This window comes from Physcomitrium patens, chromosome 5 (assembly GCF_059467195.1).
Source record: "Physcomitrium patens ecotype Gransden chromosome 5, ASM5946719v1, whole genome shotgun sequence".
NCBI classification, from domain to species: Eukaryota; Viridiplantae; Streptophyta; class Bryopsida; order Funariales; family Funariaceae; genus Physcomitrium; species Physcomitrium patens.
In genome coordinates, this window is record NC_143414.1 from 11,196,201 (window position 1) to 11,212,005 (window position 15,805).

A 15,805-nucleotide genomic window follows, 5' to 3' on the forward strand; every position below is an offset into this window, starting at 1 on the left:
TAAGTTTTTGGTCGTTCAAAGAGCCAAAATATTACAGTAATTTTGAATTTATTTTATCTACATATATAAAGAAACAAAATGCACTTAAATATGTATACAGACACAAAAAAAAAAAAAAAAAAAAAAAAAAAAAACTGTGGTTGATTTCACACCTCAAAATAGTTAAGCAAAGTTTAGTTTGAGCAAGAGGTTCCACATGTAGCCATTTGATTTTTCCAGACCAACAAATGGTCTTGTACGTTAAAAAAAATTAGAAGATTTATATTGAAATTTTAAAAAATCAAAAAATATTGATGTAACTTCAAATGATACATCAAAGAGTAGACTAAAACAACATCTTTCTGCATCTTAGCTTCAAAGGTATTTCAAACAAACATGGACACTTAGAATGTAGTTGATAATAAAGGAAAAATTCTATTGAGATCTTAGTAAATTGACCCACCCTATCATGGGGAAAGAACAAACGAGGGGGAATGGGATGAGAGCTGGGAATGGAGGGAGGGGAATGAGGGGGTTGAGATGAAGAAGGGTGGAACAAAGGGAGTGGGGGCTAGGAACAAGGGCCATGATTGTAACAATGGTTTTGCCAGATGATCCATTTTTCTAAAGATGAATACTATGAGGTGGATCAATTTAATAAATGGGTGGATCAATAGAGTATTTTGCAACAATGAAGACATATCATTCACATATCATAAGATGGAAACAACAACATATAACATATATAACATATAACAACATATAAGATGGAAACAACAACAACAAAAATAAATAAATAAATAAATAAATAAATAATCTTAATCCAAAACCAAATACAAATGTCATACAACGTCATATGAAGTGAAACAAAACGTCACATAAAAATGTCTTCCAACAATTCAAACCAACAAGAAAGTAGATATTGCATGTACACACACAGTTACACTGTATGTCCTTTCATGAATCCTCCCCATCATCCCCAAAGTCTCAATGCATACAACAGCCAGGCTTGTCTTTACGTGCATGTCTTTCCTCTTTCTGGCCGCGATCATCTTTATCGTCCATGGACCACGCGTCATCGTCGTCGTCGTCGTCGTGGAGAGAGTCTTCGGCGGCGAAGCTTTGTCGTTGCGAAAGTGGAGAAAAAGGTCACAGATCCGCAAGGAAGGAAGGAAGGAATGCATGTGCATCAGTCAGAAGAGCCCGCATCAGTCAAAAAGCTCCACCATAGTTTCGATTCCGTTTCTGCGACGTCGTCGTGTGTGTCACCAAGTTTGACCCACACTCTTTCGTGCTTGTTAGGTGTGAGCCAGGCTCCAGCTCTGTGAACGTTTTTGAGGAGAGAGTGATGGTATTGATTTTCCGACAAATGGTGAAGAGGAGTGCGTTGGTGTAGTGCGGGGAGCCATGGAGGAGAGCGGGTTCACCATCGATTTGGTTTCGGAAGCTCATCTCGTGAAAGCTGGGCTCTCTCGCGAGGATGCTGGCGTTTTCTTTGCTCAGTTGCAAGCGATCGTCACTCAAGAACGCCGCTCCCAGTCCAATATATGGCAGCGAATTTCCAAGGAGCTGCTGAGGCCATGGCACCCATTTCCTCTTCATCAGCTCTTGTACTACTCCAGCTATGGAGATTGGGACGTTTCCACGCGTGGACCTCCCCTCGGATGGATCCCAACGCCGTGAGTTTGCTACATTTCTTTGCAATTCTCTATCTCGTCGTGCGGTTCTGAAGCTTTCACTCGAGTGTAGAATCTCCTGTTCTTTCTGTGATGATTCTCCTGGTGTTGTCCCCTGCTTCATCTGTCATTGTTGCATCTCATGCAGGGAAATTGCTCGACAGTCAAATCTGGGACGAATTCTAGAAAGGAAGGGTCGCGAGGTGTTGGGGGAGAAGTACCGCAGCCCCACAGAAAGCTTACCAGAGCTCCAACGCTGGTCCTTTGAACATCCCGAGGTGGGTTACTGCAAGGGCGACATTTTCATTCTGTGTAATGATTCAGTAGTTCTCGATTGAATAGATTTTCCCGAAATTTGTCGTTCAGCAATTATTGTGTCCGATATGCCGAGTTAGTGTTCGTGCTGGAAACGGGGTTCGCGTTGTGCAGCTATACCTTCCCCTAGTATGGGAGCATCAGAGCTTAATATTTCACCAACATCCACGATGTTTTCTGGACACAAGTGACGAGGCTAACCAAGGAGGCGTATGGCTTCCCGGTGCCCATTTGAATGTGGCTGAGTGCTGTTTGGCTGCGAAAGGCTCCAAAACTGACTCTAGCATTGCTATAATGTATCGCAATGAGGGTGAGGACGACTTACCCGTGAGGGAGATCACTCTCTCGCAGCTACGGGCCGACGTCAGGTACGGATTAAGTATGAGTATGGAATCTTCATAAGTTTATTGCTGTTTTTATGGCTATTCTGAGATCAATGAGGTCTTATTTCATGTTTTTGGGGGTTTGACAGCCGCGTAGCCAACTCTCTTGAAGCGCTTGGATTCAAGAAAGGGGATTCAATTGCGATTGACATGCAGATGAACGTACAGGCAGTCACTGCATACCTAGCCATTATCCTTGCAGGTTGTGTCGTTGTCTCCATTCCTGACAGCTTTGTTGCCAAAGAGATAGCTATTCGCATACGAATCTCGAAAGCCAAGGCTATCTTCACCCAGGTCTGTATTTCTGCACTGTAAGTTGTCAATAATTCATAAACAGCCAAAACATTCAATTGATCTGCCTGCAAGTAAGCTACAAGCAAGTCGTGCACGTTAAGTTGGTACTCATTTTGTACTGGATTTGGGGCTATATCAGGACGTAATCCAAAGAGGAGGCAAGAAGCTCCCTCTGTATAGGTATGCACTTCCATTCCTGTTAAAGATCAATGTTATTTGTTGAGATGATCTGTTCATAATTATTGTTAACGCGCATTATTGTCGTTATTTTGAATTGGAGTGAACTAATTTGTTCTTACACGATTCCATTTTGCAGTCGTGTGATCGAGAGCAAAGCTCCCCTTGCGATCGTTCTTCCCGCTGACGGCAAAGCATCCAGCCTAAGTCTCAGGAACGGAGATTTATCATGGGATGAATTTTTGGTACGAGCAGAGCATTTGAGCAGGCCGGATGAGTACAAACCTGTGATACAGTCTATGGATTCTTACACCAACATACTTTTCTCGTCGGGCACTACAGGTTAGAGCTTGCCGAACGAGATGTTTCGGTGAAGAACTAATCATAGAAATCTGTCAGTAGTGCATCAGTAGAATCGTAGTACATCACACAATCTTAAACCTTTTCCACGTTGCTTAGCTCTTGAGTCAATTGATTTCATCCCTTGATACCATGTGCAATTTGCTCTACTCCGAAATTTTTCTCATAGAATGATAAGCCCTTGGATGTCTTAGGTGAGCCGAAGGCAATACCGTGGACTCAACACACACCCCTCCGATGCGCAGCAGATTCTTGGGCACACCTCGATTCAAGACAAGGAGATGTGCTCTGCTGGCCGACGAACCTGGGCTGGATGGTAGGACCAATGATCGTGTACTCTGCCTTCGTGAATGGTGCAACCTTAGCTCTGTATAACGGCTCACCTCTGGATCGAGGTTTTGGAAAGTTCGTGCAGGTAATTCCTCAACTCTTCCGAAACACCGAGACTATCACATTGTTGGAATTCAGTGTGCAGATTCTTCCCTCTTGTCCTCCTGCATTTTCAGGAGATAATGGTTTGTCTGGGACACTCGGTAACAAGTGTTGCGATTGCAGGATGCTAAGGTAACTATGCTAGGAACGGTCCCCAGCCTGGTGAGGGCTTGGAAAGCGTCCGGTTGCATGGCCAATCTCGACTGGACTGCCATCCGGTATGTGATTCAGTTTGGATTCACTTTCTCCTCCAGTGTTACTTCATGGCTCTGAAGCGTTCACCTAGATGATCGGATGGAAGCTTATCCTTGTAATTTTCCTCCGTGCCATCAAAGTTGGCGTTAGGTTGTGCCAACTCGTACTTGCCCTCATGGAAAACTGCGAAACTGCGTTACTAGCAAATAATATTGTCTTCCGAGACATCAGTAGACGTAGATTTAAACAAATGAACAAAATGCAAGAGCTGTCTATTCTGAACATTCCTGATGAAAACTGCAGGGCTTTCGGATCAAGTGGAGAAACATCGAGTGTCGATGATGACCTATGGTTGAGTGCTCAGGCAGGATATAAGCCAGTACTGGAATGTTGTGGAGGCACAGAGTTGGGAGCAATGTACGTGGGCGGCAATCTGGTGCAGCCTCAGGCATTTGCCGCATTCAGCACCGTTGGAATGACCTTTCGGATTTACATTCTCGACGACTCCAACAATCCATATGTAAGTAATCGCAGCTCGGCAGATATAGTGCAGCGTGGTTGCATTTTCCATTACATGATTGGCAGATGTTACTTGGAGAGTTTTTCTTTCGCTGTTTCGAATGTGTTGCAGTTTCAAACCTGGATGTTTCTGCAAACCTCTTAAGTCTAGTTGGTTTCGCGGGTGTGCCATGCCACTGTAAATCTATCATGAGCACAAGAATTATTGTTGACCCTATGACTTGGACTGAACAGCCAGATGAGGCAGCCTGCACAGGTGAATTAGTTCTCCATCCGCACAATTTTGGATCATCGAGCACTCTTCTCAACGCTGATCACCATAAAGTCTACTACCAAGGGATGCCCCACTTCAATGGGAAGGTGATTTCCCCTTCTTCAAACAGTTTTATAAAAGAATGTCACTTGCTCTTGACGTGGTTGGTTCCTCCCAATTTGTCGGTTCTAATGATTCTAACTTTCTCGAATGCCAACTCTGATATTTGTTTTCATGTGATTCACAGCAATTGAGACGTCATGGAGATATTTTCCAAAGATTTCATGGAGGGTTCTACAAAGCCCATGGACGGTCCGACGATACAATGAACCTCGGCGGCATCAAGGTTTGAAACACTTGATCTATTTTCTTTTCCATTCTTTTAAGGAAAAAAGAGAATAAACAAGGCGTTACAGATCTGCTTGCCGAGGATGCGAGGTGGTAAACCTTCAGTAGTAGAACGAAGGGCATGGATTTGAGGATTGTCCTTTAATGAAGTCGAAACGAAACGGAACAAAAACAGACTGGATTTTGTTTCAGTAATTAGATCCTCAGTAGTCTTTTAGTGTCTAATTCGTGAATTTCTTCCAGGCGAGTGCTATTGAAATTGAACAAGTTTGCAACAAGGCTCACGAATCCGTCCAAGAAACCGCTGCCATTTCCGTTCAGCCACCCAGGGGTGGTCCAGAGGAGTTGGTGATTGCAGCTGTGCTCAAACCAGGTTACAACATAAGCAGCAAGGAGCTTCAGAAAATATTCCTCTCGCATGTCATGTCCAATTTGAACCCCTTGTTCAAGGTACACAGCTACTAATGTATGCTTCACATTGGTCTATAACCTGCATTCAGTCGCCAACCAAGCAGAGGGCTGCTGAGTTAGCTAGGAAAATGGGTACTCTTCTGTAAAGAAATCTTTGGCGCTTTTGAGTTGACGAATGGTTTGATCTGGCTTGAATTTTTTTGGTATTGCACAGGTAAGAGCAGTGGCCGTGTTCCCAGATTTTCCACGAACAGCATCGAACAAATTACTAAGACGCGTTCTGCGGATCGAATGTGCGAAACTCTTGTACTCTGCACCCCAATCACGACTGTAAAACTCTACCCGTATTAATACCACCGGACTTCTCGAACAATGTATTATTTAACATTATTTAAATGAACAATGATAGGTGTAGCAGCTTCAAACAGGTTCCTGACAGCACCCTCTCCTGGGGATCGGCATGTAATTCTAATTATCAGCTTAATAGGACTGCTTATGAAACACTTGGAAAATCGCCGTAGTCAAAAAAGCGATATCATCTCTTAGCAAAAAAATAGCCGCGCCTTCTGTTTAAATTATGCATCAGAATTTGAAAGTGGGTCAGGTAGGGAAACGTAAGATACTCTGTCGGGTACGACACTGAGCTAAGGATATTGTCGAGGTCAGTGCCCATCAATTAAGCAAAGTACAGCATCTGTGTGCGTCTGGGAGAGACTACACAATCTACTACACTAATCGACCTGCTTATCCTGTTCATTGTCATTACGATTTTCACAATATTACTCCTGAACCTCGAGTGTCTTAAAAAATCATGTTGAATGTTGAGCGATCAAACACAACCAATGGCTTGCTCATTGAACGTGCCACTCACAGCTGTCTACAAAAATCAAGTTTGAGTGAATACAGTAGCTGCTCTTGCTCTATGCAACGCACAAAGCCAGATCTCCGCATAACTACATTGAACTGCTGCTCCTCTGCTATTCCAATTCCGTAGGTCTTCCATTCCATTCGAACACATGAAGTAGTCATCTTTATGTAAAACCACGTACTGTGGGGTATGGGAAAGATGTCCACAAGAATGATGTCCACAACCCTTACACGAACAAAATTATTACGATTCTTTCCAAGAGGGAGAAGAAAATGAGATCTAACCAGTTGTAGGAAACTATATGGAAGTCCAATCAATGATGATTGTTGCCATGCTTGGCAGCTTCCTCAGCATGACGCAAATGCCGGATCTCGGTAGGCCAAGCAATAGCGTAAGAGAGGAAACCAACAGACAGCATCACATCAGTCAAAGGCCTGATGCTGCCAGTCTGAACATACTTCTCGTTGTACTTGTACAACCATGACCAAGTATCCTGCATGACCTTCTCCTTGCTAAGTGATGACTTCACAAACGTCGGAACATCCTTCACTTTCAGGCTTGCAAGGTTCCGTAATGCTGATGCCATGTTGGTTGCGCCTGCAGAATTAAAACCAACTCAAAACTGAATATCATGAAGTCTGTGCGGCCCTGAATCATTTCAAGAATTAAATGACGAACTACCTTTGAATCAGATTGTTGATTCCAGCAACACGAACAGCTTCACATTAGTCATGCCTACCGCAGTAGAATCCTTCCCTAATTAAACTCAATCTGTAAAAACCTTGAAAGCATAGACAACCTCCCAAGGACACGAAAAATAACAGCCGCCAGGGAATCACGCGCGGCAACGGATCAGCTCACTTCAACCGAAATATCCACAAAAACCATACACACAAGATAATGGAATTCGCGTGCTCATCAGCAGACATGAGACCGTAGCTCCGCTATTTCATCCTTAGCCTCTCGGAATCAACAATCCACAAACTTACAACGTGCAACGGGTTAGCTCCAATTTAGCGACATTCCAAACCTAGCCCGTTGTTCGATCGCAAACTATCAATACAAGCATGAAATCGCTGATACCAGACGTGGTACGCACCTGGTAGGTGGCGACGAGGACGGTGGAGCAATGCGGAGCTGGGGAACGGCAACACAGAGAGCGAGACAAAAAGAATGAGAGGCAGAGCGAGGTGTGGAAACAGAACTAGGGTTTGCTGCCGAAGTGTACAGTTAAAGAGGCTGGCCCAGGCTCGTGCTCCATTCCTGCTCCTCATTCTTCCAATTCCCTCTTCTTCCTTCCTTTCTTCCTTTCTTTTTCTTATTTTATTGTCGTTTTTTATTTTACTTGTAAGTGTGTGTCTGTGTGTTGTGGAGAGTTTTACATTGATTTTTCTGTAGAAGTAGCAATAGTTTATATGCACATACAGGCAGAGTGAGATTTGTGAAAACATGTTTTTATAAGGAAGGGTCACTAATTCTTTAGAAAAAAATGCTACAAAATTCGATGAGATGATCTTTCAATATATACAGTAAATAATTATTAGTATGTTTATTATTCTGCTTATATCTTTTAATTTAAATTTTTTTAAAAAAGAAATGCATATACATCTATATATATATATATATATATTATCTATTAAATTTTTTAGATTGATATTTATAATAAATAAAACAAATATACATTGTATACTTTAATATAAGACCAAATCCTTGATTGTTGCAAAGAAGCATTAGCAATCTCTTCTTTAAAGCCATTAATGACAACATAAAGAATTTATCAAAAATCTCTACTAAAGACAAAAGTAATTCCACCAAATAACTTATTAGTGTTATTTATGTTTTAGAGAGTTCTATTGACTACCTCATCACAATAAAAATATTATATTGGTATCTCATTCTATATGATAAGAACAATCTTTTTTAATACATTTGTATATAGTACATTTTTTACAATATTGCAAAACAAATCTTCATTAAGATGGAGCAAAATTTTAAACATAAAATATATAGTCCATCTATTACTTAAAAGTTATATAACAATTTTAAAAGAAACATCATATAAAATAATATTTCTACCATTTTTGCTACTTAAAAACTAATATATTGTAAATAAATTGTTTTCTACTTCTTGTTGATCTTCCTAAAAAATATAAATTTTTAAGATTATTATCCAATAAAGCAAAGATATCCAAATATATGGTATATTGTTCATTATTCAACTTTAACAAACATTCTTCTACCATTCATTTTAATTTGTCACAATTCTATGTCATATGCTCCATAAATATTTAATTTGTATCACTTTCATTCGAATTCTTTTTTTACAATGATATTAATGAAAAATCAATATGTTATTTGCTTGATTCTTAAAGACAATTATTAAGAAAAATAGTCCATAACTTAATATTTGTCTTTTTGTTGGTATCTTAATTCTATAATTTAGAATCAATCAATAAGCCACATTATTACAAGAATTTCTTTAAACTTATTCCATAGCTTGTTTGGATGTGCAGGTAAATATTGAAGACAAATAATAGAAAACAATGCTTGTAACTACTTTTTTGTTTTCATTACAAAGGCTTCTTCTAACAATTGATTCTATTCTGTATATCAAGGATATGAATTAAAATAAGAAGAATTTTAAAATACTCTTATGTAATTTAAAAAAAAAAAAAAAAAAAAAAAAAAAAATCACTCCAAAAGCAATATAATATTAAGACTAGAATGATTAGAATGATTATTATCAAAGACAAGAAGATTTTTTGACAAGAGTAACAAGTAGAACTAGAAAGGCATTGACAAGAGTGAAGTAGGCCACACTCTTCCTTTCATATATACTATCCAACTAAGAGCTATGTGGTAACATCTTCAACACATGTCTAATTTGTGAGACACATATCTTAACTTACAAGGCAAGTTTTCTATATGCAGTTCACATTGTTATCATGTCTCACAAGCTATCCACATGTGTAATACATGGATAATTTATTGATCAATTTTTTAACCTACTAATCAACTATAAACATATATAAAGTCAAAGATGTATCTATGAAGCTTCCAAGAAGCTTTGCTATAAGATAATATTAAATCTACCTATATTTATTTTCTATCTAATACTTCTTATTTAGGTAAATATGTATATTTGTAACATTATCCTTCCTTCTAGGAATGACTAATATGATGAGTGGTCATCATACGTTGAAAAAGTCCAAGATCTTGTAAATTATGTTTGTTATATACTCTTATCTTTATTTTCTTTGAAGGTGGTTGATAGGTCTTTTCAGTTGTCTATAGTGTTCCATTTCAAGGCAAGAAGATCACCCTATTATTTAATCATTGTTGAAGCATTCATAAATTCTTTCAATCAAAATATTTGTAAGACTATTAAGAGTCGTTCCTACATCTAATAAAATCACCAAACATCAAAAATTTCTTCTAAAGTTGTAATACCATATGCATTATATCTTGCCATCTATTCAAGAAAGAACTTATCAATCTTGAAGATCTTAATCTTGACTATGTCATCTTGAAGATTGTAATAAACATAATATCTTATCTAGTAAGTCAATAAATGATAGCTCTTGAGTTAAATCTATTAGTTGTTGATTCTTCATCTTAGCACAAGAATATATAAAAACTATAAATAAAGATAAAAAAATAGAGAGTTATCTTTCTTTGAACTCATTTCTTTTACAACAAAAATTTGTTATTTTTTATCTTGATTTTGATGGATGTTGTCAATGAAAAACATCAATCTTCTTTGCTGCATTTAAAAGATTCTTACCTAACTCTCATGGACATTTATTAATATCATACTCGTATCAATGAACAAGATAATCCAACCTATTTTGGTACTACCTTGAATCTAAGATTTCTTCCACCTCAAACTCTTGATTATTATACACTTCTATAATAAGAAGTATCATTTGTCTTCTTTCCAAGATATTCATTGTCTTATATGACTTAAGAAGAAATATGTAAAATATGGAATGGATCTTTGTAGACTTTAGTAGATGTAATCAATAAAAAATTGGATTTATTTATTCACAAATAGAAAATGGTCAATCTTACAATAATTTAACTTATCACAAAGGTGACTAGTCTTAATATTGTGACAAAGTAATTATACCTTGTCACCAGTATAGAATTAAGGTTACTTCTTATCATAAGCATCCGCATTGGTTTTTTTTATCATTTTTGAGTTTTTTTTAGTTGTGCCTTCATATAAATAATTTGTTATATGTACCTCTTATAAACAATTTGTCAAATCTTTTGTTGTAAGATTATTAACTTTGAAAAGTCAAAAGCATCAAATCATGGATAATAATCATAATTATTAAATATGTATATATATATATATATATTATAAAAGAATATATCTTATTATTATAAGAAAATTTTATTTATAATAAAAAAATTGTGTAATCATCTTATTGATAGTTGATGGTATACCTCAAATACTCCTTCAAAACTTAGTTTATTTACTCCATCTATCTATTGATTTGAAGATGAAAAATTAAAGATGGCTTTATAACTACCTTTAAAATCTTAAAAATGATTTTAGAAAATCTTGATACAAATTGAGTCTCCTTCTTTAATATAATATCCTTAAGTAATCCATGATAGTTTTAGATATTATCAAAAACATATTGAGTTATTTTTTAAAAAATGATAGATTTTATATATAGTATAAAATGTGCTATCTTGACAAAATGATCTACTTTTATAAATATAAAATTATGCAAACTTGAGGCTAAAAGATTTGTAATAAAATTTATGGAAATAAAAGCTAATAATTACTTTAGAATTAATAATGATTGAAGAAGTATATAAGATTGTTGACAAGGAGTTTTTGAACTTGAACAAATGTCACATGATTGTACAAAGTCTTTGACTACCTTCTACATTTGAAGCCTTAAAAAATCTTTAGATATTAGCTCGTAACTCTTATTTTTTCTAAAATATCTAACTATTAAAAAGTCATGAAAAGCTTGAAGAACATGTAATTATGTTTTGCCTTTTAATATATATAATTATTCTTTAATATATAATAAATTAGTTTTGAACTTGAACTTAGAAGTCTTATAAAACTTAGAAGAATTATTCTTAATATCATGAATAAGAAAATTAAAGAACATGCTTGATTGAATTTGCATCAAAAATATTGAATCAATAATTAATATTAATTTCATTGCTCAAAGATGAAAATGCTTTCACTTCAAGAGATTTTTTTTTTTTTTTTTTTTTTTTATTGAGCAAAAAATGCATCGGTTTCTTTGGATGTAAGATAAATTTTTTTAATAAGAGCATTTTATAAACGTTGTTGTTTTTTGGGTTGATAAGTAATCTTAAAATCAAATCTAAATAAAGCCATGCTCTAATGCATTTGGCAATGATTCAAAACACATACCAACATGAAGCATTTGATATTCTTATAATCCGCATATATAGTGACTAAATTAAAAGCACTTTCTAAATAATGATATTTTTCTTAAAATGAATCCACAATTGAAAATTAATTGTAGATCTTTTAATTAATCGTGGTTATTGAAAATTTTCTAGAATATAAAACTATTAGGTAGAGCTTATCATTTACTCTATTTTGTGACAACATTACACATATAGCAAAGTGTGATGCATCTATTTTTATAATAAATACCTTAGATAAATCAATGTAATACAAAATTGGTGCAAAAATAAATTTTGTCTTGAAAGCTTCAAAAAATACTTTAGCTTCTTTATTCCACTCAAATTTCTCTTTATATATTAGATGTATTAAAAATGTCCCAACTTAAAAAAATTCTTAATGAAGATTTAAAAATAATTAATAAATTTTAAAAAATATTGTATATATTTTACTATTTTTAGAATCTTCTAATCTATGATAATCTTGACATTCTTAACATCCATTGTGAGGCCATTATTTGAAATTATATATCTTAATAAATCAACTTGAATAGTGTAAAATATAAACTTTCATATCTTAATATTTTCATGTGGTAACATGATTATATGTTGAAAATTTAAAAATTAGATGTTCTTATAGAAGAAGCTAATAAAAAGATGTAGTAGAAAAATAATGATAAATTATAGAAAGATAATAAAAATTTTAATTTTAATAGTGTCTTTTATAAAAAAAACTTCTATTTGTTTTATAGAAGCATAAATGAATCAAATCAAAATAAATAAAATTAAAAAATTGATATAGATATGTTTAGAAGAGAATTTAAAATAATTTTAAATAAAAATTATCTCAACTTATCAAAAATTAATACCCAAAGAAGACCAATTATCAATCTAAATTAAAATCAAAGTCCAAGGCACAAAATCATATACCTATAGCAACTCCGAGGTTCTTTTACAAATTGAAGAATGGGATTTGAAAGAAGACTTTATAGGATTTTTTAAAGCATTAGTTTTAAGTTATTTGAATTTGTAATGACTATATAAGAGCTTTACAAAGTCAAGGTTGTTTTATTTGACTCTGGATTTTGTGAAATAAAATAGGATTTGTAATTTAGAAAATTACATGAGTTTCTAATAGATCTAGAGATGAAATTTTGTAGAATTAAGAATATAGTTGTAATGAATGTATGTTGTAAATTTGAACTTAATCAAACAATTGGATTGGAGGTTATTGAAGTTCAAGTGGGTTAGAATCTTAGAAATTAGATTTTTAGGTCTAATAAGGTTATCTAAGTTTTATAACAATTTTTCAATTGGATTGAGGTGATTTTTATTAAAGCTAATAGTTGACTTCACTTCCAATACTTGTGCAAATTTTGAAAGCAAGTTAATAGTTCAATTAGGAGTTATTTCTATGAGAAGATCAATATTAAGTTCAAAGATGGAGGTTAGTTAAAACTCGAGTGGATTATGACATTTTTCTCCCATTTCATAAATTCAATCATCTTTAAATTTCTTTTTCTTATTTTTAATAAATAAATTAAAAAATATGAAAATTTTTAAGCAAGATCAATAATTTAATCAATAAACATTGAAGTTCTAAAACTGCTATAGGATTGGTTTGAATTGGTTAAGTTTTGATAAGGATTTGTTTAAGAGTTGTTTAAGATTTTTTTAGGATTTAGAATCTAATTAAAGTTGGTTTAGGATTTACAATCTAATTAAGATTGATTTAAGACTTAAGATCTAATTAAAATTGATTTAGGATTTAGACTTTAGAATTTTTTTAGGATTTCATAAGGATTACTTTAAGGTTCTTGTTGATTTCTTTTAGATTTCTTTAGGATTTTTTTTTGCACTTCTTTTGGATTTCTTTAAGGATTGTTTTTTATTTTTATTTCTTTAGACTTGTTTAGATTTTTTAAGGATTTCTTTATTATTATTTTATAATTTCTTTAAAATTTCTTTAAGATTTCTTTAAATTTTTTATGATTTGTTTGAAAATTTAATTAGGCTTGATCAATATTTGATTATTTTTGTTAAGCTTTAATTGAAATTTATATATAATTCTATTAAAATCTTTATAATTTTTTATAAATTGTTTTTACCTTTTACAACTAAATACTTTGCATATTTTGAAGAAAGACTTTATGTAATATGATAGTATATAATCTTGCATCTCTAAGTTTTTATAGTGCGTGATGAACTTGAAGTTCATGCTCTTCTATGATCTTAGAGTAGATTAAAATATTGTCTTGATAACAAATAAAAAATTCATCAAAAAACTCACAAAAAACATTATTCATTAGATGTTGAGATATAGTTGGTATATTTGTGAGTCGAAAAGGCATGATAACATATTTAAAATATCCACACTTGGTTTAAAATGCAATCTTCCATTTATCTCCTTCTTTAATATGTACTAAGTTGTATGTTCCTTATAGATCTATTTTTGTATATATCTTTGCTTCATTGAGTTGATCAAGTCTTCAAATCAAAGGTAGAGGATACATATTCATAATAGTGATCTTTTTGAGTCTTTAATAGTCCTTAATACTTCATATACTTTTGCAAAGATTTGTCTTTTTTTTTTTCACAAATAAAATAGGAGCCCTTATTAGAGATTTAAAATGCCATAAAAAAAATTTAGCCAAGTTTTTGTCAATATACTCTTTGAGTACTATCAATTTTTTTTATAATAAACTATAAATTTGTCTAAATGGTAGTTGAAGTCTAACTTGAAGATTAATGTAACAATCATATGAATGATTTTTTAAAAGAATATTTGCATTATTTTTTTCAAAAACATCATGATAATCTTAGTATTAGCTTAGAATATAATTTGAAGTCTTTTTTTCTTTAAAAATAGATGTGGCATATATAAAAAAAGTTGATTCTTCTTTTGGTGCATGCATAAAAGTTCTTGCACCTACAAACAAGGATTTGATTATATTGGACTCATGGATTTTTATTTGACTAACATGATCCTAGATCAAACTATGAAAAAAATCAAAATTATAAAAAGTCCAGTCTATTTGAAGCTTATATTTTTTTACTTAAAATAATATTAAAATAATTAAATTTAATAAAAATCTATGTCATTATTAATATTTAAATATTACTAAGCTATTATAATCTTTAGTTACTATATCTAAAAGAATTATTTCATAGATAATATCTCCAAAAGACAACAAACAACCATCTATGATTTCTACATGCATAGATTTATTTTTTTTGACTAAAGGTATTTCTTATTTTTTAATTAAGACTTTGTCTATAAAATAATTTGAGGCTTCTAAATCTAGTAAGATAAAGACTTTGTGATTTTTTTTTCCCAAATGAAATTCTATTATAAAATAAGGTGATAGATCTAAAACAAATATGACCTTTATTAGATTTTATATAAGATTTTAGCCGTACAATTCCAATAATAGCTAAAAAAAATATTTTTTAATATATTGTCTTATTTGGCAACCATGCTCCTCATTTTATAGTTGTATTGCTTCTTTGGATAATATTGAGTAGTGTACTTAGGCTCTACAATATAAGCATAAATCTTTTGATTATGTTGAATTTTTTCTTGCTTGGTAAGAAACTTGAAATATATTGTATCAATTTGCATAATTTTTGATCATAATGAATAAGCTTTTGCAAACTTAGAAGTGGTCGCCATTGCTTGATTTTTAGTACCTCAATCAAATCTTTATTTTTACTACCTCAATCAAATCTTTATTTTTGGCATCTTATATAAAATTGATTGTTGTATGTAATGACTTAAGCAATAAATTGCTATAATAAGCCTATTCTTGGGATCATCAGTAATAAATCTTTGATGTTATTTTTTAATATATATCAAAATTGATTGATAAGGACTTTGTCATTTCAATCTACATTGTAAGGGAGATTTTGGAATTCTATAACATGAATAGTGATTGAACATTATTCTTATTGTAAAGATATAAATTTGATTTTTGCTATTATTTTTCAATCATTTTTTTTAAACATAGTCATAAACACTTTGAAGAATGAATTTAAATCATGAAGAAGATGAAAATATTTTTTGATCAAAGGTACAAACCAAGAGAGAGCACTCCCAAAGAAAAGTGCATCTATAAATTCAACTTGAAAAAATTTTAGATAGAATTTTATTTATTGTAGAAATCCTCAAAATTTTGATCATGTTCCATCA

General features: G+C 33.1%; 2 protein-coding genes across 2 annotated transcripts; one reads left to right on the plus strand and one right to left on the minus strand.

Moving 5' to 3' along the window:
- Nucleotides 1–1,159: 1,159 nt before the first annotated feature.
- Nucleotides 1,160–5,854, plus strand: LOC112282561 (putative CoA ligase CCL12). Its single transcript, XM_024520301.3, has 13 exons — nt 1,160–1,658; nt 1,804–1,933; nt 2,085–2,338; nt 2,443–2,647; nt 2,787–2,827; nt 2,964–3,166; nt 3,379–3,599; nt 3,740–3,834; nt 4,115–4,331; nt 4,565–4,690; nt 4,831–4,929; nt 5,175–5,381; nt 5,557–5,854. The coding sequence occupies exons 1-13, from the start codon at nt 1,387–1,389 to the stop codon at nt 5,674–5,676; spliced, it is 2,190 nt and encodes a 729-aa protein (XP_024376069.1). The 5' UTR covers nt 1,160–1,386; the 3' UTR covers nt 5,677–5,854.
- Nucleotides 5,855–6,139: 285 nt separating this feature from the next.
- LOC112282562 (uncharacterized) lies at nt 6,140–7,499 on the minus strand. Its single transcript, XM_024520302.3, has 2 exons — nt 7,310–7,499; nt 6,140–6,807 (listed from the first exon to the last, which is right to left on the minus strand). Exons 1-2 carry the CDS (start codon nt 7,482–7,484, stop codon nt 6,524–6,526), a joined length of 459 nt encoding a protein of 152 aa, XP_024376070.1. The 5' UTR covers nt 7,485–7,499; the 3' UTR covers nt 6,140–6,523.
- Nucleotides 7,500–15,805: the final 8,306 nt, after the last annotated feature.

Coding starts and splice junctions, on each gene's coding strand:
- LOC112282561 (XM_024520301.3), top strand. CDS start 1,387: ATGGAGGAGAGCGGGTTCACCATCGATTTGGTTTCGGAAGCTCATCTC. Junction 2,828..2,963: donor AAGAAGCTCCCTCTGTATAG/GTATGCACTTCC, acceptor TCCATTTTGCAG/TCGTGTGATCGAGAGCAAAG. Junction 3,167..3,378: donor TTTCTCGTCGGGCACTACAG/GTTAGAGCTTGC, acceptor TGGATGTCTTAG/GTGAGCCGAAGGCAATACCG.
- LOC112282562 (XM_024520302.3), bottom strand. CDS start 7,484: ATGAGGAGCAGGAATGGAGCACGAGCCTGGGCCAGCCTCTTTAACTGT. Junction 6,808..7,309: donor TCCTCGTCGCCACCTACCAG/GTGCGTACCACG, acceptor TTAATTCTGCAG/GCGCAACCAACATGGCATCA.